The 23971-nt window shown below is 39.8% G+C and overlaps 4 protein-coding genes across 7 annotated transcripts; 2 read left to right on the forward strand and 2 right to left on the reverse strand.

Moving 5' to 3' along the window:
• Positions 1-3: 3 nt before the first annotated feature.
• LOC134622744 (ubiquitin-associated protein 1-like) lies at positions 4-2977 on the reverse strand (the record flags this gene model as incomplete). The annotated part of the gene is made up of 4 exons (XM_063468101.1): positions 2807-2977; positions 1007-1053; positions 764-888; positions 4-576 (listed from the first exon to the last, which is right to left on the reverse strand). Coding segments are annotated over exons 2-4 (738 nt in total), but the record flags the coding sequence as incomplete, so codon positions are not given.
• Positions 2978-4741: 1764 nt separating this feature from the next.
• LOC134622741 (ubiquitin-conjugating enzyme E2 R2) lies at positions 4742-14215 on the forward strand. 3 transcript variants are annotated; one of them, XM_063468094.1, is made up of 7 exons: positions 4742-5337; positions 5713-5905; positions 6238-6300; positions 8959-9045; positions 9181-9278; positions 10077-10211; positions 10320-14215. In XM_063468094.1, exons 2-7 carry the CDS (start codon positions 5729-5731, stop codon positions 10603-10605), a joined length of 846 nt encoding a protein of 281 aa, XP_063324164.1. In that variant the 5' UTR covers positions 4742-5337; positions 5713-5728; the 3' UTR covers positions 10606-14215. The 3 variants fall into 3 exon arrangements, with proteins under 3 accessions (XP_063324164.1, XP_063324165.1, XP_063324166.1); XM_063468095.1 differs by having other exon boundaries at positions 5716-5905; XM_063468096.1 differs by lacking the exon at positions 6238-6300.
• A 2566-nt stretch (positions 14216-16781) lies between these two features.
• On the reverse strand, positions 16782-19853 carry LOC134622743 (bis(5'-nucleosyl)-tetraphosphatase [asymmetrical]-like). Its single transcript, XM_063468100.1, has 3 exons — positions 19798-19853; positions 17890-18032; positions 16782-17795 (listed from the first exon to the last, which is right to left on the reverse strand). Exons 2-3 carry the CDS (start codon positions 18014-18016, stop codon positions 17473-17475), a joined length of 450 nt encoding a protein of 149 aa, XP_063324170.1. The 5' UTR covers positions 18017-18032; positions 19798-19853; the 3' UTR covers positions 16782-17472.
• Positions 19854-20509: 656 nt separating this feature from the next.
• LOC134622742 (Rieske domain-containing protein-like) lies at positions 20510-23931 on the forward strand. Of its 2 annotated transcripts, none has more exons than XM_063468098.1 (4): positions 20510-20624; positions 21505-21675; positions 21878-21912; positions 23344-23931. In XM_063468098.1, exons 2-4 carry the CDS (start codon positions 21519-21521, stop codon positions 23629-23631), a joined length of 480 nt encoding a protein of 159 aa, XP_063324168.1. In that variant the 5' UTR covers positions 20510-20624; positions 21505-21518; the 3' UTR covers positions 23632-23931. The 2 variants fall into 2 exon arrangements, with proteins under 2 accessions (XP_063324168.1, XP_063324169.1); XM_063468099.1 differs by having other exon boundaries at positions 20620-20698.
• Positions 23932-23971: the final 40 nt, after the last annotated feature.

Below are 23971 nucleotides of genomic sequence, written 5' to 3' on the forward strand. Positions count from 1 at the left end.
CAACCCGTTGGGTTTGTGGGCAAAGCCTGGTTTGGATGAGAGGCTGGTGTTGATGCTGGGTGGGGATGGGCTGTTTCCACGTGATGTTGGCCCTAGCTGAGAAATCTCTGGTGGGGAAACAGAAGGAGGATGCTGAGGCTGAGGTTGAGCTTGAGGTTGAGGCTGACTCTGGAGGATGTTTCTCAGTTCCTCCTTATCGTCTAAAGTTTTGAGTTCCAGCTTGTCAAAGGGATCCTCTTCCCGCTCAAAATCAGCTAAATTGAGGCTGTGTAGCTGAGGAGTGCTGGGTTGGGTGTTCCGGTGGTCAAAGCTTGGAGCAGGCAGTGGAGTGAGGATGGCATTATGGCTCAGCCCTGCAAGAACAGGGTTCAGCGCTGGTGGTGGAAGGTCCTGGTCCTCTGCAGCAGACTGGGGTTTCTTTCCTCCACCACCATCAACCTCCTGGGCCTTGGCCAAATGCTTCCTGCTCTCTGCCTCCTGCTTGGCTGCAGCCTCTTCTGCTCTGGCTTCTGCCGCTCTGGCCTCAGCCAGTTCTGCCCCCCAGCGCACACTACGTTTCTCGAGAGAAAAGTCATACTGTGGAAAAGAAGATTGATAGGTGTTAAGGGGTGAACAGGACACAAAGTAAAAGAGAAAATATTCTCAATTAATACAGTAAACAACAGTAACACAAATGATTTCCTCGTATCTCATCTTCAACTACCACAAATGATGTGCAGAGCTGCATTTATGCCACAGCTAACATCTGTGGGAAAAAACCCACCTTTGTGTCCGCCAATGCAGAGCCAAAGTCTGGCAGAGAGAAACCAACAGGCAGACCCACTTTGGCTGGACAAAGGAATTTATCATTTATCTTGAAGGGAACATCATCAAGATAGCTGATGGGTCCTGTGCACATTAAAAAACAAGGAGAAAGTAAGTATACTTTAGAGGAAACACACTACATATAAAGGCACCAACAGAGCTAACAGTAAAACAACAGTAAGTACTGAAAATAAGTCCTTGCCATTGTTGTATGCATCTGAGCCAGACTTCCTCGCAGCCATTTAGAGTCTGAAAACAGAAATAAGCACGCTGGTTAGCGGTCAGTGAGAGTACCATGATTTTTTTTGATTTTTTTAGTGATAAAAGAGAGCAAAAGGTTATAAGCTATAGGCTAGCATATTTTAAAATGTTGCGCCACTATGAAACCAGCACAAAGTAGACTTCCACAGCCTTTCTTCCACCAGTTTGCCAACAGGTGTAACATTTTGTCTAATATGGGATATTTGCACTAAAATATGTTGTTCTGAGAAAAGCCTATTTGACATGTCTTATTAAAAAACAAGAGAAATAACATGTCATCATATTGCAGTGCAAATCCTTTTAAATTAGAAATAGCTTCATTTGCCTTTGTGCATTATGTTGCCCAGCATCTTCAAGTTATATAATCCTGTTATTTGGTAATGCTGTGCAACAGTGCCTGACATTATGAACACAGACGTTACTGTTTTCAAATCTGCGAAACAGAGAACTTTGATCTGCGTGCTGGTGTGCAGACCAGCTTCCAGCAGAAAATATTTTGAAGCCGATTTAATTAACTTTGAAGTGCTCTGTGTTTTTAAAAGAAAGAGCATTTCAGATTTCCTCAGGCTAAAGTGGACATAAACACTGTATCACCTGGTTTACTGACACACTAGGATAATTTACCTGGCATCTCCTGAATAAATGAAAATGAACACCCAACTCTACAGATGTTTACATGTTTTAGTTCCGTGTCACTTCCAAACAACTGAGACAAATCAATCATGATCACAAGACATCTCGTGATTGGGGTGCATCTATTTTATTAGATGTCTTAAGTGCGAAGACGTTAGCTTCGTAGCGTAGCGCCACAATAATTGGTAGGGTGCAGTAGTTGGTGATAACGTTATATAACAAAACACCGAGTCAATTGGTCCTCTATCTACTTTAACAAATGATCTTATAACTATTTCCTTCTGGCTCTGGTATAATGTTTCTGCTTCAAACCACGATTAGAGTTAAAACATATTAGATATTATAAATCACACGATTATAGTCATCTATAATATCGCAGACAGCGGTGGCTGACTCATGAAGGTAAATAAGTTTGAGTAACTTAACTGCGAAGTTAAAACGAGAACGAAAGCACCGCGATAACAGTCGAAAACACATTTTCAGTCAGCGATGAGTTAAACCAGACTATTGCAATAGTCCCAGTTTACACGTATGTGTTATAAAATATTCCCCCAAGTACGATATATTCGTAAGCTAGTGGCAATGAAGTTATGATTGCCTTAGCTTCAAGCTAAGCCAGTCTACACTCTTAGGGTACTTCCAGCTCAGCGCACTAACAGTTTCACAGTTACGGTGATAGTTAAACAAGCCAGCGTCGGGTATAGCAGTAGTTTACTTGACATTTTAGGACTCTAAAAGCCAAATTATTTAACTCGCTGACAGTCACCACTAGATAGTGGCTAACTATCTTGGTGGAATGTCATTAAACCTTCTTTCGGCGGCTCCCTTATTTACACGGGGTCGCCACGACGGAAGATTCGCATATTTTGATTTGGCAGACACTAGATGCCCTTTGTGACGCATCCCAAAAGAGATGCGTAGCTGCACCTCGACTCGAACCATATAACCGTCGGACGTTAGGCGAATATGTAAACCACTATTCATGCTAATAAGCTTAGCTTCGCCAGTGGCCTGTTTGTTATGTGGCCGGACAGGACAGGCTGCTGCCTGTGCTGCCACCGCCCCTGACATTAAACCGAGCTCACAGAAACGAACATGCCGCTCTCACCAGTATCTGCTCCGTCTTGTTCTTTCAAAATCCAAACGACGCCTTATAGCGCTGCCACTCCAATTTAAGCTAATCTCCGATTCGGTTTTATTTATACTGAAACCTCTTTCCTGCTTCAGCGTAGGTCGCCATCTTGATTTGTCAACCTCCCCTCCACTGGTTCCTGTCTGACGTCACTCGGATGCACGGCACAACGGCAGGCACGCGAACACAAAATCTGTTGATTTAAACTACACAAAATGAGTATTTTAATAAATAGTCACAGCCGGGTTATAGAATAATAATGTTGAGTGGTTGCTATATTATCGCAGTGCTTATTTGACGTATGGCTATAGAAAGATTAAATATCAACTCAAGTGAATGCCGCCCTGCAATGTTGTTAAGTGGTTTTCGATACTTATACTGCTGTAAACAACTTCCTGGTCTATATTCTGTCAAACATATCTCTCATTTATTGACATCGAGTCATTTTTAACTCCTATCACAGGACGGAAGCTGTTATCAGTGACTTTTGTATATTCTGTATATTTGTTGTGCATTGACAATCACTTTTTTAGCCAGTGATCACTTTTTGGCATGGCCCCCCTACATTGTCTCACTACTAATGATAAAGTCAACTCTACAAAAACTAAGATTTTTTTTGTTGTTGTTTTTAATCAGTAAATCTGGTTCTATTATTTAAGCATTTTTATTATTTAAGTTTGCCAGTAAAGACAGAGTAACACTAAATGAAATGAAAAGCACACTTTTCATAAGATGAGTGATCTTCTAGATCAGGGCTGTCAAACATTAGGCCTGGGGGCCGGGAAAGACTCCAGTCCGGCCCACTGGTCAGCTTTGTGAAGGGGATCATCCATTTTGGACTATTAACTGTATTTTCAGAGCTTTTATTACTTTTCCTACCGATGAAGACCTCCACCATAGTCATTCCTACTATGCCAATGAAAATCAAGTAATAGATAAACAATTAAAGGATATTAGATGTTTTTTCAATATCATCTAATATAGAAATTTCCTTTTTTTTAATAATATAATTTTTACTTTTGTTATTATTATTATTATTATTATTTTTTTTTTTTACAATGGGTCCATTATAAAAAGAAAAAAGGAGAAAAGAAATAGGGCATTCTGTGAGAATTAACAAAACTTTCTAACTTTCTTTTTTAGAATTAAAACACAGTCTGAACAATGAGCTACCAGAACTTATTCTGTAATTTTACACATTTATGTCTTACAATTTAAGTCCAAAGTGTCGTGCTGACAGGTTTTGTTTGCTACAGCAGCACTTATTTTTATCATGTAGAAAACTGAGATATACTGTTCAAACTGCACTTCTTTTCTTATATTGATATATTCCAGATATTAAATGTACATGAACCTCTTTGCACTGACTGAAAGGGGGATTTCACTGCTCCTTCCCACTTAAGATCAAAGTAGGAGTCATATGGCCCACAATGTACAGTAAGTGACATCTGTGTTGTAGATGCTCTGAGAATTGCCAGTGAAGGGAATTGATTGGAAAAAAACAACAACAATAATTGTGATCTCGTGAATATATACACCCCAATTAACCAAATACTTTATATGACATCCTTTTAAGTAATAATATATGGGGATATAGTTAAGGACCGGAAGTAGACGTAGGTTTAATGAAAATTACAATAATGTCAATAATGTCTCAGATCTAATATTAATGTAATATTATATGTATGTGTGAGGATTTCACGCTGCAGATATTTAGTATTAAGAAAGAGAGCGAGGGAGCTTAGATAAATAATGTAACCAACTTACATAAAAAAATAATAACATATTATTAAAATATGTTTTACAAATATGTATTTTTGGAATCTGAAACATAAAAATGTCACGCGAACGATCATGTAAAATAACATCGAGTGCGCGCACGTCACGTTCAGATACGCGCTTTACGTTCTGCAGACACGCGCAATGATAGCCGGAAGCATAGATGGGAGGAAAATAAAAATCGATTAAATCCACTGTAATTCGCGAGTATAAACCTCTCACTTACTGTCCTTTTAGCGACCGCGGGCTCGAAATTTTCAGTCTTTTACACTGTAACTGTGCCGGAGAGACGACAAAGAGCAGAAAATCTGCTCTATTTGAACGAAGTTGCTCGGTAGGGGTTTAGCTGACGTGTGGAGAAGTTGAGACTGCCAGAGAGCAGATAAACAAACATAAACAAGCAGAGATCAGCTGGGCGCCTGTCCGAACCGAACCAGCAGCACGGAGAGATGGCAGGGAGAGCCAGAGTCCTGTTTTAAAGCCAAGAATGATCCGCAGGAGACCGTGACTTACACTGATATTTGCTCCATGTCAACTGTCAACACTGGCACACAAAGAATTTCGGAAACACAACACGAGGAGCAGCCATAGGCTTTAGCAGGAAAAAAAATCCACTGCTATTGTCACTGTCTCTTTGTCAAGGCACAGCCAGGTTAGCATGGACAGCCAATGAGTTTATCCTGCAGGGCTCAGCTGTAAGGAAGCGAACACAGTGCAAGGAGACAGAGGTAAACACTTTCTGTTAACTTTGCTTTTTTCCCCCACTATAATGGGCCTGCGAGCCAAACCACTGACATAATCAGGCTTTGCAGGCCACAAATCCTGATTGTTTATGAGCTGTTTTTGTGTGTGCGTGTTTTTTTTTACATGTAGGGTTTAATTTTACAGCGTTTTGCTTTTCCTATCGTTTTTGTTAGAAAGACTCCTGTTAATGAAAGCAAAGCTAAGACACTGCAGCTGTTTTCTGAGTCAAACTGGTCATGATATTAAAAATGCATGAAAAGTGAGTAGAGTCCCGACAGTGTCGTTAAACTCGTAATATTTCTGTCCACTCCACAATTCCTGCTTCCTCTCACTGATCTGTGCGGCTAACTGGTGTCAAGAAGTGTGGAAAAGAACATGGCCCACCAGTCAACCCCTAGTTCCCAGAAGGCCCTCATGATGGAGCTGAAGTCTCTGCAGGAGCAGCCAGTGGAAGGCTTCCGCATCACTCTGGTGGAGGAGTCTGACCTCTACAACTGGGAAGTGGCCATCTTTGGCCCCCCGAATACCCTGTATGAGGGAGGCTACTTCAAGGTGGGACAATCACTTCCAGTGCACATATTATGTGAAGTCATGCTTACTTAAAGAGTTCATATGAAGCTATTCATTAGCAAAAAACCACATACAATAAATATGTTTAGGGACCAAATATATTATCGGCTAGGATTTCTTTGTAATAAAATATGTGTCAGGGCTTGCTACAACTCTCAAGACAGCTTGGTAGTTTAGCCTCCTTCTAAAATCTGTACAAACTCAAACTTTCAAACTAGATCTTTTTTCACTTCTTGAAGCTGTAATTGAAATGTGGTTTGCCTCTAACGGGCGAGGAATTTTTAGGCTTTATATTATATTTTATTCATTTTCAGTCGTTCTGTCCTGTCCTGTCCTTCTCCTCGGCCAGCCCTCACCCAGCCCTCACCCACCTCACTGTAAGATGGTTGTGCTTGCTATTTTTAGCTACGAGACTGATATAAATGGCACCTCAGTACAGAGAGAGAAGGGACATGATTAGATTCATTATATTTTTTTCTTTAAATATACTGCATATTCGGTGAAACATTTAGAAAATGTAGCATAAAGAGCACCTGCTTTCTGCTTGTTGCTACGCAGATGATGCTGTAGCCTAGTGGGAATGGAAGGATAACACAGAGCAGGTATTGCTGTAATATACTCTTTTAACTGGCATGTCTTTAGCCACAAAAATTTGAGGAACATCAGCACTGACAAATGTCAGGATTAGATGCCACAAGTAAAAGTGAACTCTGGGCTGGTTTTCCAGTCTATGTAATAGCTAGCAAACAGGAAATGTGGACTTCCCTTTTGAAAGGGACATGTATACTACTCGTTTGTTGAATACTTTGGCAGCCAGTGCCTGATGACATTAATAAATGACTTGTTTAGTCTTGTAAATGCCCGACTGGCAGGTGGTGCAGCTGATCTTCATTTAATGAAAAACTGGTGAAAGTGAATTGTAGTACGATTCAGGTGTTTCAGTGTAACTTTGTTTTTACTGCGTGGTTCCTGCAGCCTACACCATACACAATCATGCTTTTGTACAGGGATGGGATATTTTGGGATATCTTCAGTGTCCCCTGTAATTATACTGAGAGTAAAGTGAAAGGTGTTTGGATTTAAAGTCAAGCAACAGCTTTCAATCATTCCCCAGAATTCTCTGTGTTGTGTTGATTGCCCTCACTTTAGGGTATGCAAAAGTAATTTTAGGATACACTATGTGATGCAGACAGGAAAATAAAGAAAACCCAGAAATCCAGACGAGCTCAAAATGATAAAAAGAGAAAGATGCCCATGAAGGCAACTACATGTTAGACTTTACTGTTACTTTGACACCAATCTGTTAACTTGTGTTTGCACATTTAAAAAGAAATGTTTCTTCAGCGACTGATACTAAGCAGTGGAACTCATGCCAGTGTGTTATGACGTCTCCGTGTCTAATGTCACACAGTTGCAGTAATTTAGTAACTAGCTGCGGAGTAATGATAGTCCTATCAGACGGGCAAGCAGTTCAGCGAGAGCTAGGGCGGAGTTACACACACCCAAGCCTACCATCCTTTTTCTCTGATAATACTTTGGAAAGAAAGAGCCAGAAGCACCTGATGTTGTGTCACAGTGAAATTAATTAGGAACTGATGACAATATAGGGTGATTCACAGTCTAATTGTTGGTATGGCTGGATGTGTAACTATTTCTCTGATGTGATGTGGTTTAAAATATGACGGTAAAGGAAGCAACTTTGTGGTTGACTAAAACCCCGTGTCCAAAAAGAAGTTAGGATGCTTTTTAAAATGTAAATAAAAACAGGAACTTAAAGGGTTTCAGCTGCTAAACTTTGTATATTTTTTTTTTCATAATGCCCCAAATGCCAGTTTAACACCCTTCTAAAAGTTAGGCTGTGGCGTTACAACAACATAACTTTGGCGTTTGACCTGCTTAAATAAGCAAGACCTTTCATATGTATTGCTCCAATACGCATGGAATATGAATATTTTACATGTTTTCACAAGAGTCCGGTGGCACCTGAGTACAATAGTACTGCTTTCATAATTAATAGCAGTCAGGTGCTACTGATGAAATGCTTTTTATTAACTGATCATCGGAAAGTGTGGCCATCTCTATAAAAGCAAGATTTCTTTGCAGTTTGCAGATCTGATGCATTCAGGAGTGGATAGCCGAGCAAATTCACCCCAAGGTCAGACTGTGCAATGCTCAAAGAAACATGAAGCCCAAGAACTACATCTCAGATTCTACAGACTTCAGTTAACATGTTAAATGTTAATGTTCATGACAGCACAATTAGAATAATACTGAACAAGTATGTCTTTTTTTTGGAAGGGTTGTCAGGCGAAAGCCTCTTCTTTCTAAAAAGAAATTGGAAGTTTGGAAAGCTGCATCATAGGTCAATGTCCTCTGAATAGATGAGACCAAGTTGACACGTGTGGCCATAATGAACAGCACCATGTCTGCAGAAAAGCAGATATGTGATACCAACTGTAAAGAACGGTGGTGGAGTAGTGATGATTTGAGCTGGCTTTACAGCCACAGAACCTGAGCAGCTGGGCACCTTGCAGACATGGAGTTGGCTGTGAGCTTCTCTGTATACAAACATGTTCTAGAGTTAAATGTGAGGCCTTCTGCCTGACAATGGGACAGTGATCCCAAGCACAGCAACAAATCTGTAACACAATGGATGAAAAAGAAAAGGATCGAGGTGTTGCAATGCCGTCGCAAATGAACTTAGGCAACGATGCAAAGAGTGGGCCGTAATTGTTTTAAATATATTTTTTATTTACTTTATATGTGTGTATGAATTGTCCCCATAGCAACTTAAATCTACTGTCAACATCTACTTAATGTAGCTTTTTGATTCCTTTGTCCTACTTTTTGGTGAAAATTGATAATTATAATTTATTATTGCACAAATAAAAATACACACATGTGCAGTTTAATTGGATAGTGTGGTTTTTTTCACATTCCAGATGCTTTCTCCTTGAAGTTAAGACCCTAGTGATCTTAAATGGCTGAAGCTTAGTTACAAGTAACTGAAGTCAGACTACTGTTTGTTCTTTCAGGCTCACATCAAGTTCCCAGTTGACTACCCATACTCCCCACCGACCTTTCGCTTCCTCACCAAGATGTGGCATCCCAACATCTATGAGGTTAGTCCTGAAGGATCTTAATGCTTTCGTGTTTGCAGTTTGGCATTTATTTCCTTTTTAAAATGGATTTGTTTAAAGACGCTGCCGCGTTTGTGTTTTCCTGACAAATGTTCCTTTATGTCTTTTGGTCTTCAGAATGGAGATGTGTGCATCTCGATCTTACACCCCCCTGTTGACGATCCTCAGAGTGGGGAGCTGCCCTCTGAAAGGTGGAACCCCACCCAGAATGTCAGGTAATTTCTTAGCAAACCTTCTGGTCCAAGTTCACCTTCACTAATTTTACACCTTTAGGCCTGTTGATAAGTCTTGGGGGTGTCTTGCTCCTACATGTACAAGCATGAAAAGAATTGTTTAGAGCATACTGTAACACCAGTGGGAGCTGTGTGAAGCCTGACATACTACCTCAAGTGATGTCAGTTTACAGTTGTTTTAATACTGCATGTTTGAACATGAAGAATTCAGCGGTGGGGACAAGTTAGACAGGCATGAACCCACTAGACCCCTCAGTTTCTGATTTCTGCCAAAAACTAGCAGATGGAGTCTAAAAATGCTGCTGCTAGGAACAGCTAGCTGTGGTTCAGTTTCCTTTTGGCTAAATTAGACATTTTTTGTGACACAAAAATTGGATCTAGGTCTTATTTAATTTTCATAAATGAAATTAAGAATTGGATATAATTATCTTCTACCATTTCTTTGTTCTGTATTCTATCTGTAGCGGTAGACACCACTGTAGGGTAGGTTTCTGAATTTCTTCTAAATTTAGCATATCAGCAAGAAACACAGAGTTGCATTAAAGTGCTGAGTCTGTGTTTGAAAACTTGAGCAGATTGGGTGTAGAATGTAATTGAGCCACGAGGGGAAAGAGGTGAGGTAACGCCTCTCTCCGAGCTGGGTTACAGCTTCTGAGGTTTCAAAAAGCTTGTGTAGAGGTTTTCTTTCATATGACGACGACGACATCTGATATTACAGTGTCCTCATTTCCACTCTGTGTGTGTGTGTGTGCGCGCGTGTGCGTATGTGCTGATAATCAGGACCATCCTGCTTAGTGTGATCTCTCTGCTCAACGAGCCAAACACCTTCTCCCCAGCCAATGTGGATGCCTCAGTTATGTTTCGCAAATGGAGGGACAGCAAAGGCAAGGATAAGGAGTATGCAGAGATTATCAGGTACAAATGAACACACTCCTACTAGTGTGTGTAGTTACTTTGAAGAAATGTATTTTATGCAACAAAAAAAAATAAATAAAAATAATACACCTGCACGTTTGCTCACAGGAAGCAAGTGATGTCAACAGCAGCAGAGGCGGAGCGCGACGGCGTCAAAGTGCCCACCACGCTGGCCGAGTACTGCATCCAGACCCGGGTTCCTTCTCAGGACCGCAGTTCAGACCTTCTCTATGACGACCTCTACGACGACGACATGGAAGAGGAGGACGAGGAGGAGGACGAGAGCGAGATGGAGTCTGTAGGTGAAGCCGGGGGAATCGGCACCGTGGAGGACTGCGGGACGTCCACCAGATGTTACGACAACCAGGACGACTCTGGCAACGAAGACTCGTGATGATCTGGATGATAACTTCTTCCTGCCAACTCCACCACCCTTCTTCTTTTTTTCTGTGTGTGTGTGTATGTGTGTGTATGTGTATATGTGTGCACATGTATATTTGCACATACAATGGGGTCAAAAGTCTACTGCCAAAAAAAAAAAATCTTTCATCATTTATTAAACTAATACAAGCGTTGGGTCAAATGCAATTTCTTTGATGCTGTTACGTAACTTTTCAGCAAAACGTTGTAGGTACTGTTCTCGCTGAAAGCAGAATTTGACGTTTCCACCGTTTGCCTTAATTACACCTCGCACTCTGTGTGGCAACAAATGTTTTATTACTGTTTGAGAGTGTCCTGAAGGTGTTTATTGATTTGAAAACATGTTTCACATTTTTAAAATGTGCCATGGAAGAGTTTGAGGGTCTGGCCTTTTCCTCATTACCATAAACCACAAAGATGGCGTGCTTCTGCAGACTTGAACATTAGAGTGTTTCTTTATTGTTAGCATGTGTTCAATCGCATCCAAGTCACAAAGTAGATTATGCCTCACTGTATTACAATCTCATTTAGACAGCTGCTCATATTACCTTACTTTACGTTATTTGGTTGTGGTTAACTTTAGCCTTCAGCCATTAAATTTCAGTGTTGTCTTGCTAAACCAGTCATTTTGTTTTAGAAAGAGTAGGTTGTTAAAGTCACACCTTGGTTTTAGGAAAATCAGTTTAGCCAACAGCAGCAATGACATAATAAATATTACGGTGTAGTAGGTGTACACATATATTTGAATCCTACTAGATACACGGTAAAACAAAATCTTCCAGTATATCAATATTTCCTGCTGCACATCTCCTAAAGCTAAAAGAACTCTTTGATGTTGAATATCATCCTGTAAGGAAGCAAATTGTCTTAGCTTTGATAAATGATGAAAACAAATAGTCCTTGTGGTGGTCTCTTGAACTCCACTGTCACTGGCCAGCCCCATGACGGATTGTTTGGTTTTGGGTTGGAAGAAAGGTTGGATCTATCCACTGTGTCTGTCCTTGTTGCTGTTTTTATGTGTTTATTTGACCGACACATTCTTCACTTGTATTTTCTCAGAAGGCTCACACAGGCTGGTTAATGGACACTTACCCCTTTGGCTCATTAACCAGTCGATGAGCTGGCCGGCTCGTCACGTCACAGTCGTTCATTGTCCCCCCCCCCGGCAGAATATCTCTGTCCCGAACGCTTGCCTGTTCGACTTTGATGCAATCAACCTAAATGTGCAAACGCAGGCTCTGGCGTTCCACCTTCTTGGGTACACCTTCAGTAGTACCCTCATTTTCCGGCGAAGCAGCGTTATTTCATTAAGGTTGGGGGGGGAAGAGTGTTCTCGTATCGCCTCCTGCACCTCTCTCTGCCTCGTAAACCTCAGGGCCTCAACAGACTTTCACTGAGAGAGAAAAAGCAAAGAGAATCTTAAGACACACCTGCTCCTCACCTCCGCCTCCTTTTCTTTATATCTCACTTGGTCTCATTAGAGGGCTAAGATTGCTCTGAAAGTTTCTGATCCCTCTTCAAGCATTTACACATCACTGAATGTTACTGTTAGTGCAGACTGGGGTCCGTTAAGTCATTCTGTTTTTGGTAGGGTAAAGAAAATCAAAATGCATCTCTTTCTCCCCAATGCAATGCTCGCATTATGTTGCGATAGATGTGGAAATCTTCTCTTTTTTTGTGCCCTGTGACTCCCAATTGATGCTTCAATGCAACTTAGTGAAAACTGGATGTTGTTACTGTGCTACACCACATCCAGAGTCTTGTTTATCGACAGGGACAAAGATCAACATGCAGCTTAGATACACATTTGCATTTGAATGAATACGACACTGATTGCCTGTTATCCCCGTGTGTGTATATTTACATTTACTATTCATATTGACTATGATGTCAGGGTTTTCCTTTGTTTCAGTAGTCCAGTTGATGAACCATTCAGTTTGTAGGCACTTTGTTCAAGTGCTGTTTCTGGAGGCGTGAATCATCTGAGGATTTGACTGATTTAAGAAAAAAGAAAAAAAAACCACACACACACATTTTGAGTATTAAGCTTTTGAACACACTGAACAGTATCATTGTGCCGCATCGAGTAAACCACGCATTTTGAGCTATGTTTTAAGAACCTGTTGTTCATTGAACACAGTGGAGCACTGGGGTTGTGACTCCAATGGATGGATTTTATGCCAAGGAAAACAAGTCCAGCCCCACATTCATTCATTTTAAAGACTATGGACGAATGGATGCATGTAATGGATTTAATGCAGATTGAGTAGACTCTTAGAGACATACCTTTTTGGATTTTAATGTGAAGCCAAAGGAGTGAAGTATTGTCTCCTGGCCTTGTGCTTTGGAGGTTCGCAAAGACTGGATTCTGTTGAGAACGGCGACAAACAAAATTCACTCCTAAAAGACTTTGAATGGATTTGATACCAAGCCACGAGAGGAGGTGGAAATATGATTGAGATTCTGGACTTCTTGTTGTGATCACCATTTTTGCCCATCACCATGTAGAAAGAAGTAAGCTCAGTAGTAAACAATGGAAAGTACAAATCTCACGTGTGTCTGCTAAAGAGAGAGCTGAACATTTTGGGAAATGCATGCTTTCTGATGCTGAGGATTGATATGAGAACGTCTAAATTTTGGATTGTAATCAAAGGTTATTAATGATTACTTTTGTTTATTTAACAAAACATCTTTAAGAAATGTAAAAATGAACTGTTATATCAATCTTCTAGTCTCAGTCTCAGCACAAAAAACAAATAACTGCATTTCCTAAAATGTCACGAATGTTTTAAAGCCAGGTTTTTGCCTTTCACCCAAAATTTAGAAATCTGAATTCACATTAGAGAAATAAATAGATCTAGTGTAGCCCTTTTGTTAGCAATTTGATGATCAATTTAATCAGTATTAGAACTCTCCACTTCTTAAATAAAACGTATGCCTTCTTTTTATCCTGAGGGGAGGTGGAGAAATGCTAAGAAGGCCACGGACTATTAATGCTAAACATCAAGAAACAAAAAAAAAAAGATTAAATAACATGAGTCGCAATCCATAATTTTAACATGTTGTTCCACACACAGTTGCATAGAAAACTGAATGAAATCATTTACTTTGTTTATTCTCTGTGTGTGAGTGTGAATCACAAGCGTGTATTTTCTAAAGTGTGGGTGGACACAGTGAGGTCATCCTGAGACATTCGCATGGTCCCACACTCTGCTGATTGAGCTGTCCACAATGGTTCCACAGTCTGTCCACACCTAATGATGTTTATGCTGTCCTTGTCGGTTTCATCTTATTTCATTTTTTTCCCATCATTTTGTTTGTGAGGATGCAAATGTCACTCAAAGTTTCTATTGTTCAAAAAAAAAAAAAAAAACAGAAAAGAAAAGAAAAGAAAAAAAAGAACATGACCTTGTTGGGTTGTTTGCAATATGGCTCAGATATCTGTTGCTGCTAAGCCCACATGTCATGAAAAATGGACAACACAGCAAGTTTGATTTTTGACTAAAATTAGGAGTGATATGCAAATGGATAGTACTGGTGGTTCAGTTTGAAAATCATAAGAAATAAAACAGTATGTCATCAAAGCCTATTGAAAGGATTTTCACCTTATTTGAGCCACTGACCTTTGATTACTCTCAAACTAAGTAAATGATACTAGTCAATTTTTGAGTGTTGAGCTATACAGGATTTCTGCCTTGGCGCTTGACATCAATGTTTAATAATCAGATTGGTAAAAATGGGTTACATTCTCATTAGTAACATGTAGTTCCAACATACATTTACAATAAGGTTTGTGGTGTACCCACAGGCACAAGGATGTAGTTTTTAGGAAGATGTGTTACTGTAGGATTTCTTTCTCTTCTTTCGTTTATAAATCACCAGTTTACAATAATAGATATCTCAAGGGATTTTCATAGTAACGTAAAGATCCTCCACTTTTAGAGAGAGAAAACCCAAACACAATTCTCTATGAGCAGCACTTGGCAAAAGTGGGGAAGAAAAACTCCCCTTTCACAGGATGAGATCTCCAGCAGAACCAGGCTCAGGGAGGAGCAGACATCTGCTTTGACTGTTTGTGTATGAGGTGAAATGGGGGGGGGGGTGAGAGACCAAAGTCAAAAACAAGGACTAAACAAACTGAGAAAGTGGATAAAAGTTAACTAAAAAGAGGGGAGTAGGGGAGAGGTCCCCTTCTCAGAATGGGAACTCTCCCATTAGTCTGAGGCTAAAGCAGTATTACTAAGGGATAGTTCGGATCATTTGACCCAGTCCTCTACAAACGTTATCGAAAAGGGAAGTTTTAAGCCTCATCTTAAAAGTACAGAGGGTGTCTCTACTCTCTGTCTCCTGAATCCAAACTGGGAGCTGGTTCCACAGGAGAGGAGCCTGAGAGTTGAACACTTGGCCTCCCATTCTAGTTTTAGAAACTCTACGAACCACAAGTATGCCTGCAGTCGAGCCTGCTCATTGAAGAGTTTGTACCCAAGGATATGGATAAAAAAATCTTCAAGGATTTTAAACTTTGAATATCTTTCTTATATCACCCGAGTTCAGTGCCTGGGTTTTCCCAATTTATATGTGTAAAGAAGTAAGTCTAGAGACAAAGCTGGTGAGGGCCATCACTATGGCTAAGGTGACAAAGATACTAAAACAACTGCTAGATGACTGTGCCACCAGGTGGCTGGAATTCACCCTGACTTCCTCAAGGTTCATGATGTTTTGGGGCTTTCTTGGTTGAATCTCTTCTGCAAAGTTTTTATGGAAGTCTGGAGCAGTGACTCTGGATTAGCAGACTGGGGCGGTGATACGGGGATTCCTGTAACTATTCTTGTAACTGTGTGTGCTACAATTACATGGGAATCACACTTTTCAGCTCACCTGGAAAGGTCTTGCCAGTGTACTGAGGCAGCGGGTCCCTCTGTTAGAGTGGACTTGGAGAGGGCATATAACTGCGTCCTTTGGGGTGTCCGGGTGCTTAGGGAGAATGGTGCACCTGGCTCATTGTCATATTCAGTCCTTGTACAACCATCACAAAAGCATGGCTCATATTGCCAGTAGTAACACTCTTCCCAAGAGCGTCTGCACCTGGAGCTGTTGAAGGAATTGAATTATCTTGGCTCTTCTTCACGAGTGAGGAGTGGAAGATAAATACGGTTTTGCGGTGTTGGTAGTGATGAGGGTCTTATACTGGAAAGTGAAGCTGTCAATTTACCAGTCTATCTACAGCCATGAGCTCCTGCTAGTGACCAAAAGAATAAGATCACAGAAACAAGCAGTAGATGTGAGTTTCATCTGAAGTGTGTTTGGGCTCAGCCGTAGAGATCGGGTGAGGAGTCATTTGGAAGTAAAGAAGCTACTTTTCTTTATCAAAAACAGCTCACTGAGGTGATTCAGTGTTCTGACGAGGATGTCTCCAGGGCACCTTGTAGTGAGGTGTTTTTGTCATAGAACACCAGGAAGATACCTCGGGGAAGATCCAGGACACGCTGGAAAGACTACATGCCTCGGATGAGTTGGGTGGTTTTGCCACTGAAGAGATCCAAGAAGTGGCTGCAGAGGGGGGTTCTGGATTACTGTGCGAGATGATATTAGGAAACACCATAGCATAAAAAGAAGCTAAAAAAGTAGCATACCTCACTGTTAATGTTTACTCGTGAGGGTAATTTCAAATCCATTAGTCGGCTTTTAATATTTGTTGGAAGAGCTTGTAATCTCTTGACAGACATAAAAAAAATCATTACTGACCTACCTTTTTGTAAATATATTTTCTAGTATATTAAGGTAGATGTATCGGTGTTTCAGTGACCTCCACTTACATGATCACTGCCGTTGCCCGTTTGTGTCTTCATAATGACAGATGACAGGTAATTCAAACCATAAGCGCTCCCATTCTGCTTCTTGAGTTGAAGGCGCACATTTTTTTCCTCAAAAACTCTAATTTTATCCTTTCAAGCAAAGGCATAATCCTCTATCGTGAAATCCAGAGCAGACTGTCTAACTGTACTTATATAAAAGAGCAGCAGTACCCAAGAAAAGGATGATGTTTATTCTCACCATTTGCTTCTGAGCAAATAAATGTATTCGGATCCAAAGATGTTGTTTTTTTTAACTGTTATATTTAATGTAGAACTTTTTCTCATGACAATGATGATGTTAGTTATCTATTGCTGCTCTCTTTGCTCTGCTATGTGCTGCTATTTTATGCTTGTGATATCAAATGTGCAGCTTTAGGGAAAAAAAAATGTTTGTCCCCACCATGTGGCAGCATCTGCTGTTTACAGTTTATTTTTATCATTAGTGTTTCACTTGACTGTTCTATTTTTAGCCCAGTATCCCCTTGCATCTTTGTAATACATGTTTAAAAAAACAAAACAATCCATTCAGAAATGATGTAAAGTTGAGTAAGTATCAAAGGTAGGAGAAAACTTTCGTGTTGGTCTAAATTTAATTCAAACTGGAGACAGACCGAAAAAAAATGACCAAAAAGACAGCTGTAATGCACAAACCTGCAATACAGCTTATTTACAATCAAAAACGCATCATTTATGCATTTAATCCTATTACTAAGGATATTCAAGGGCACAGTCGTATTTTTGTGCAGTAATTAGTGTTCAACTGTTGATTTTATTTTCTCTCTGATTTTTTGTGACTTAAGGGAGTCTTTCTCTTACATAAGGTTCTGGAAAGCATTTAAAGAAAGACAAGGCAGGAAAGTCAGACTCATTCAGTTAAAGGAATTAGGAGCAGTGCTTTCAAAACAGATGCTCTTCCAGAAAAAGGTACGATCCCACATACCAGCAGGCAGTTACTTCCCATTTATGATCCTCTCCTCTGTGACACATCATTGTTTGTCCTGACATGCCTCTAGGTGTCTGTGTGCTGCTCTCAGTGTGTCCTGCAGGTCTTTGTACCGGGCCAGAGTGCAGGCTTCCTCCAGTTGGGCCCAGCGGTAATCCTGGTGCTCATCAGACAAAGTCACAGCTTTCCCTGGGTCCTTCAGCTCAGCCAACCAGTACAGCACCTCTTTGGGTTTGCCACGCACCTCATAGTGCAACTCCTGAACAAAGCCTTTTATCACTTTCAGGTGCTCTGCTCCCAGCCCCGCCTCCTCCTTGGTCTCTCTCAGTGCTGTGGTGAGGTCATCCTCACCTGGGTCCACATGACCTTATGGTGAATTTATTAGGGGAAAAAAAAGACTCATTAACGTGTCATTTTCTGTAATGAAGAAAAAAATCAATCTAGTGTTTCTTAAACACACCTTTTGGTGGCGTCCAGTGGTGTTCCCCATAAGATGTCTGCAGAAGGAGATACTCGATGTTGCCTGGAGGAGGGATGCGGCCGACTAGACGGCGAAATATGATAAAGCCACAAGCTCGCAGTACCATCTTCCTGTTAAAGCAACTTATACACAAACACAATTCCTCTGTTATTGTGTGTTCACTTTCCAGAAAACTAAGGACTTTATTGGATGATGACAACATTTTATAACCGCAGATATAGAACAAATTTAAAGTGTCAAACCACAAACTCATGCATCCTGCACTCAACTAAAATATAACATTTCTTTCAACAGAGCCTTAATAAAAGTCCAGTGCTAGTCATTTTTTCTTGTTTATGCATCATGTTTTGCATTTGTTACATAAATGTGTATTTTACAGATAAGGTGCACATGCCCACAAATATTAACACAGACAAATGTACATATACTCACAGGCCACTTTGTTAAGTACACTTGCTCAACTGTATTAATTCAAATATTTAATCAGCCAATCACGTGGCCACAACTTTAAGGTCAAGACGACTTGGTGAAGTTCAAAGTGCGTGTCAGAATAGGTGATTTAAGTGGCTTTTCGTGGCTGTTGGTTCCAGTTGGGATGGTTTAAGTATTTCAGAAACTGCTGATCTACTGAGATTTTGCCACAAGGCCATCTCTACGGTTCACAGAGAATGGTCTGAAACACAGAAAATACGCTGTGAGTGGCAGTTCACTGCTTGACTATACTATGCTGATGCCAAAGTTCAGAGGAATGGCCAGACTGCTTTGAGCTGACAGGAGGGACTCAAATAACTGCTCATTACAACCAACGTATGCAGAGGAGCATTTCTTAATCCACAGCATGTCAAACCTTGAAGCAGGAACAAGAAACTGAAATAACAATTTACACAGTCTCACCAAACTTGAACAATAGAAGATAGCCGTAAAAATGTTACCAGGTCTGATGAGTCTCGATTTCTACTGCAACATTTGAATGGTAGGGTCAGAATTCTATGTAAATAAGAGGAAAGTATGGATCCAACCATACATCAGGCTGGTGGTGGTGGTGTAATGGTGTGGGGATTATTATCTTGCCACACTTTGGCCTCTTGGTACCAATTTTAACTTCACAGCCTGCATGTCATTCCTTTTAAGACCACTGTGTATCCATCTCTTGATGGCTGCTTCCAGGAGGATATTGTGCCATATCACAAACTTCAAATGATCTCAAACTGGTTTCTTGAGCATGACAAGTTTTAAGCCAGGCTATTCACTGTATTCGAATGGCCAAAAAAGCTCCTTTGGGATATGCTGGAACAGGAGATTAACATTATATTGACATGCTGTCATGTCAATATGGACCATAACCCACAGAAGAATTAAGGCAGTCCTGAAAACCAAAGGGGGTTCAATCCACTACTAGCAAATAGTGCATATCGCTTTTTGTTAGTTAGTTACTGCAAAGAGGAATGATGGGAACATTTATTATTATACATGTGGTACTAACTCCTGTAAAAATAGTTATAAACACTCTAAACCAGGTCAGTGCAGGTTTTGAAATGTAGCTTTGCGGGAAGACTAATTCTTTTATATATTTATTTTAAAATCAAGAGACAATTAAAGACTAATTCTATAACAGATTCTATGGATTTATGTTGTAAAACACAGTCGCGACGGTTAAATATTTACTGACGGAAAGAAATGTGTTAGTATTTACAGCACACGGCTAGCTAGCTTTCAAATCAGATGTGAAGCCTAATATAAGCTTCAACCGCCGCTTTTATGGTCTCTCTTATCACTGTGGATGTTTCTGCTCCACCGGACGCACTGCTGAGCTTCACCTCATGCTCACACACTGCACGAGGCCATTATAAGTCAATTATTTTCAAGAAATCAGCACAAACTACTCACAGTGAATGATTTGACAAGGAAGAGAGAGCGGAGCGCCGAGAAAATACTCCGGGCACTCCGCAAAGAATGACGCAGATAGTTCCGGTTTGTAGAACACCAAAAATTATCAAATCAAGTCCAAACCAATCAATAAATATAAAATGTATTCTAATATTGGCTTATATAACGTATGTTAATATAGCATTACATCACTAAATTATCCCTGTTAGCATATATTCTGTTGTCTCTATAATATAATGTCACTATGCAAACCGGTTATTAAGTCTATAATAATGTATTACATAATGCATGTATGTAAAATATAACATTATATGTTTCTTTCACATAAAAAAAAAACTCTGACCAATAACGTCAGCTGTAGAATCAAAACACTAGTATAAAAGCCAGTTTTGATTAAAAAAAAAAAGATCTCCTAATTTTACAAAGCTACTTTCCACCACCGTTACTGCTCGTTTTACTTATGATAATTCAGCTTGAATTATTTTAATTTTGGGGTGAATCCCAAAGCAGTTGAACACATTGGACTAAAATTAAAAAAATTAAATGTACTTATATGTGATTTATATAACTAGATTTTTCTTTAAAGAAAATGATAGAAATCTCTCCCAGTGAACGCCTAAAGCAACACGTACGCATTTCTTTACAATCTTTGTAGCTTATGTGCCTGAAAGAAACTGATAAGAAATGTATCCAGTGTAGGACCAACCAACAGACAGCTTGTGTCTGAAGATAATAGAGATGAGCCCCCATTTTTCCCACACAACCCTGGGCTGTCAGCAGTACACTTGTTCAGCTTGACAGAAGAGATACGGCGACTGACTTTCAAGGTAAGGCGATGCAAAAGTAAAATGAGTTATTTTTGATGCAAAACCACCACATGAGGAGAGAGAGGGGTGCAGAGGTACTGAAAGTCCTTAAAGGATCACTTTAAGACTTTTCTTCTTCCTGATATTTCATTATATTTCCTGCTTGCTCATTTCAGCTGGCTGTGCTTTGGCCACAGGCTTCAGGGCATGTGACTTTCGCTGCTACTACTACTGTGCTTACTCATCCTGTGTGTCGGGCTCATTATTCCACTCCACTATACATGAACATGAATCATCCTCACATTCAGATATTTTTGGTATATGCTGCCTACAAGGAGATCAGACGTGGAGATGATGTAGCACTCTGATCTTTGGATAACCCATTCTTGTGTTGAATGATGACGGCTGAATCTCTGTCAGTTTTTTTGTTTTTGTATTTCCCATACAGTTTGTGCCAATTCATGTAGGTCATTTAGTGAAATCACTGTTCTCTTGTGTTTAGCACAGCAGCTTTATTTTCTATACTACGATGGATACCAAATAATCATGAGACAGATAATAGGGCTTAAAGCTCAGGGCCTTGGTATGTTTGGAGCAGAGCTGATCAGTGCCAAGAAATGTTCTTACTTGAGTGTTCTTGAGTTGTTCTGGACTTAATTTAAGCTGACAACTGTGAGGTGAGGTGCCAACACAATAATCCCAGTGACGAATCCAAAGCCCACACTTTTTTTTTTACGTGTGTGGATTCAGTTAAGTTTTTACCCTAAAATACAGCATAGTCACTTTGGCCAACATATGAGAATGATGGAGGGACATACACACAACCTTGAGAACTGGTACTGGAAAGTTTTAGATTAATATATTGAAAAATGATGATATGACCTTCTTGACCTCAAAACAGCATTTGGCAGACACATGGAGGAGAACGAGCAGTCAGCAAGAGGCCTCCATTTCGTGGGCAAGAAGGATGAACTTATTGAAGCAAAGCGGTCTTTCAGAACAATAGAAGATCGGGATATACTGATTATCTACCACCAGGGAGTCTTCTATGCTATGGATTCTTACTGTTACCGTAAGTGCAATTTTTCTAGTGAAAAACTCATAGTGGTCACTGCAGAGAGAGGAAATACACTGGGACCTTTAACACTGGGCTTCGTTATTTAATAAATTATTGAACATTTTAGCACATGTCATCTGGAAAGTGTTTCCTTTTTAACAAACTGTTAGTGTGTTTGTTTATTTTGTAATACACTGATACTCCGTCATTTCGGCAGATGCTGGAGGAACGCTGAACAATGGCGACATTGAGGTGAGTTTCAGGTTTAAATTACGAGGGTTAGATCAAGATAACATTCCAAAATATCAGAGCAAATATCTTCTACAATCACTCAAGCAGTAATTTAACTAAACACCATGACATGAATACTTAACACAGTTTTCATGTCTGAATTTACTGCCATTCACTACAAAAGCCTTGAACAAATAGTGCCTCATCTCAACCCCAGTACCTGCTGTTTGAATACACTTCCCCACATCTTAAAAATACATTTCAGCAGCTTAGCCACTGAGCTCTTGAAAACTGGGAATGGTTCCTTTCTGGTATTTTCCCTGCGTCATCAAAGACTGCAGTTGTCCACCCCTCTTGAAAAAGAGAAATGTGGATCCTGCTGCACTTGGTAGTTAAAGGTTTATTTCTAACCTTCCATTTATTGGTAGAATTATTTAGGAAAGTTGTTTTTAATTAAATTAGTAATTTCCTGAATATTAATTGTTATTATGTCATCTTTCAATCGGGCTTTCATCACCACAGGACAGGATCTGCTCTCATGAAGGTATAAAACGATATTCACCTGAATACAGTCTCAGGCAAACTGACTACCTGTGCAAATTTTATGTATGCAATACCATAGCTCATAACACACTATTAGACAGTTCAGAAAATGTGTTGGGTCTTACAGGAACGATTCTTATATGATTTAAATCACGCCTTAAAAATTTGTCTCTCAAGCTGAACAAGATGCTTATGAAACAGAGAAAGCCCAATGCTTCATGGAGTCCCACAGGGATCCATTCTTGGGCCCCTCTTATTTCACATAGATATCCTTCCTCTTAGTGACATCTTTCAAGAATACAAGGTTGCTTGTCAAAGCTCCAATTTAATTGGTAAAAAATCTTATTACAACTTGCCTGAGGAGTCACTGATAGACATTTTTATTGAGATGAATATCTACATACAAAACTGTGAGTCAACTGGTTTCAAAAAGTTGTGTATTTTTTTTGTAATGCCTGTATTCATTTTCCTAAATCTTGTCTCTGACATATGTCCCCCATAAAGTATCACTTACAGACCAAACTAATTTAACATTTTCAAACAATGAAAAAATAAACTGATCTTCCCTAACCTTGGCTGTTTTTAAGAAATGTTATTAATCACTACTGCTTTTAAGTAATCTGGTATCTGTATTATTATAGTTATTATTTCTTTTTTCTTCTTTTTTCCCCCTTTAAACCACCTTGAATGACTATAGCATTTAAGGGTGATATATAAATAAACTTTCTCTGCTTTGGCTTAAGTTATTATCTCATTCCTGATTTAACATATTCTTGTATCTGCACCAAAATGACTAAAGGCAAATGCTTGGCTGAGGCTGTGAGGATATTGTATTATTATGTTATAGTGCAAAGAAACCTAAAATGACATACACACAAGGTCATTTACCTGCTTTTTGTCCACGTACAGGAAATTAACGGCAAGCTGTGCATAATTTGTCCGAAGCATAAGTACAAGCTCACTCTAGCCAAAGGGGAGTGCTTATACAAAGGCACCAACCCCAAGGAAAAGCCACCTGTGCCCAGATGGTACTCCAAGGGTGTGAAGCAGAGAACACACACAGTCACAGAGAACAACGGGGAGATCTACGTCAAGCTCTCCGATAACCCAAATTGGATCGAATCAGATTACTACCAAGGAGAAAAAGGCAAGATAGAAAGAGCCAAAGCTGAGGCGTCTGAGAAGGAAACATCTTGACAGTAATGGATGAAGATTGCACCCAAGTGTTTTCTTTTTGTCTGCTTTGATCTCCTCTAAATAATTGTATGATGACTGTATGCCAAGGTTGTTAGTGATGACATGCACTCTGTGGTCAATTTATAAGCACTCAGTTGGATAGATAGCTCTAAAGTGGCTCTTGTTTTTGGTCATTTTTGACTGTATTTACACATTTGTATGGGTGATGGTTTATTTCAAACACTGGTAAAGCATTGCCATTTAACATTGATGTCTGTTTGTCAATAGCATCATCTCCATCTCTAAATAAACATTTCTAAGGATGAATTTTGATTTCTGTGTCATCCATCTCATATAGGAC

The sequence above is a fragment of the Pelmatolapia mariae genome, unplaced genomic scaffold (assembly GCF_036321145.2).
Source record: "Pelmatolapia mariae isolate MD_Pm_ZW unplaced genomic scaffold, Pm_UMD_F_2 NODE_ptg000186l+_length_31511_cov_1, whole genome shotgun sequence".
NCBI classification, from domain to species: Eukaryota; Metazoa; Chordata; class Actinopteri; order Cichliformes; family Cichlidae; genus Pelmatolapia; species Pelmatolapia mariae.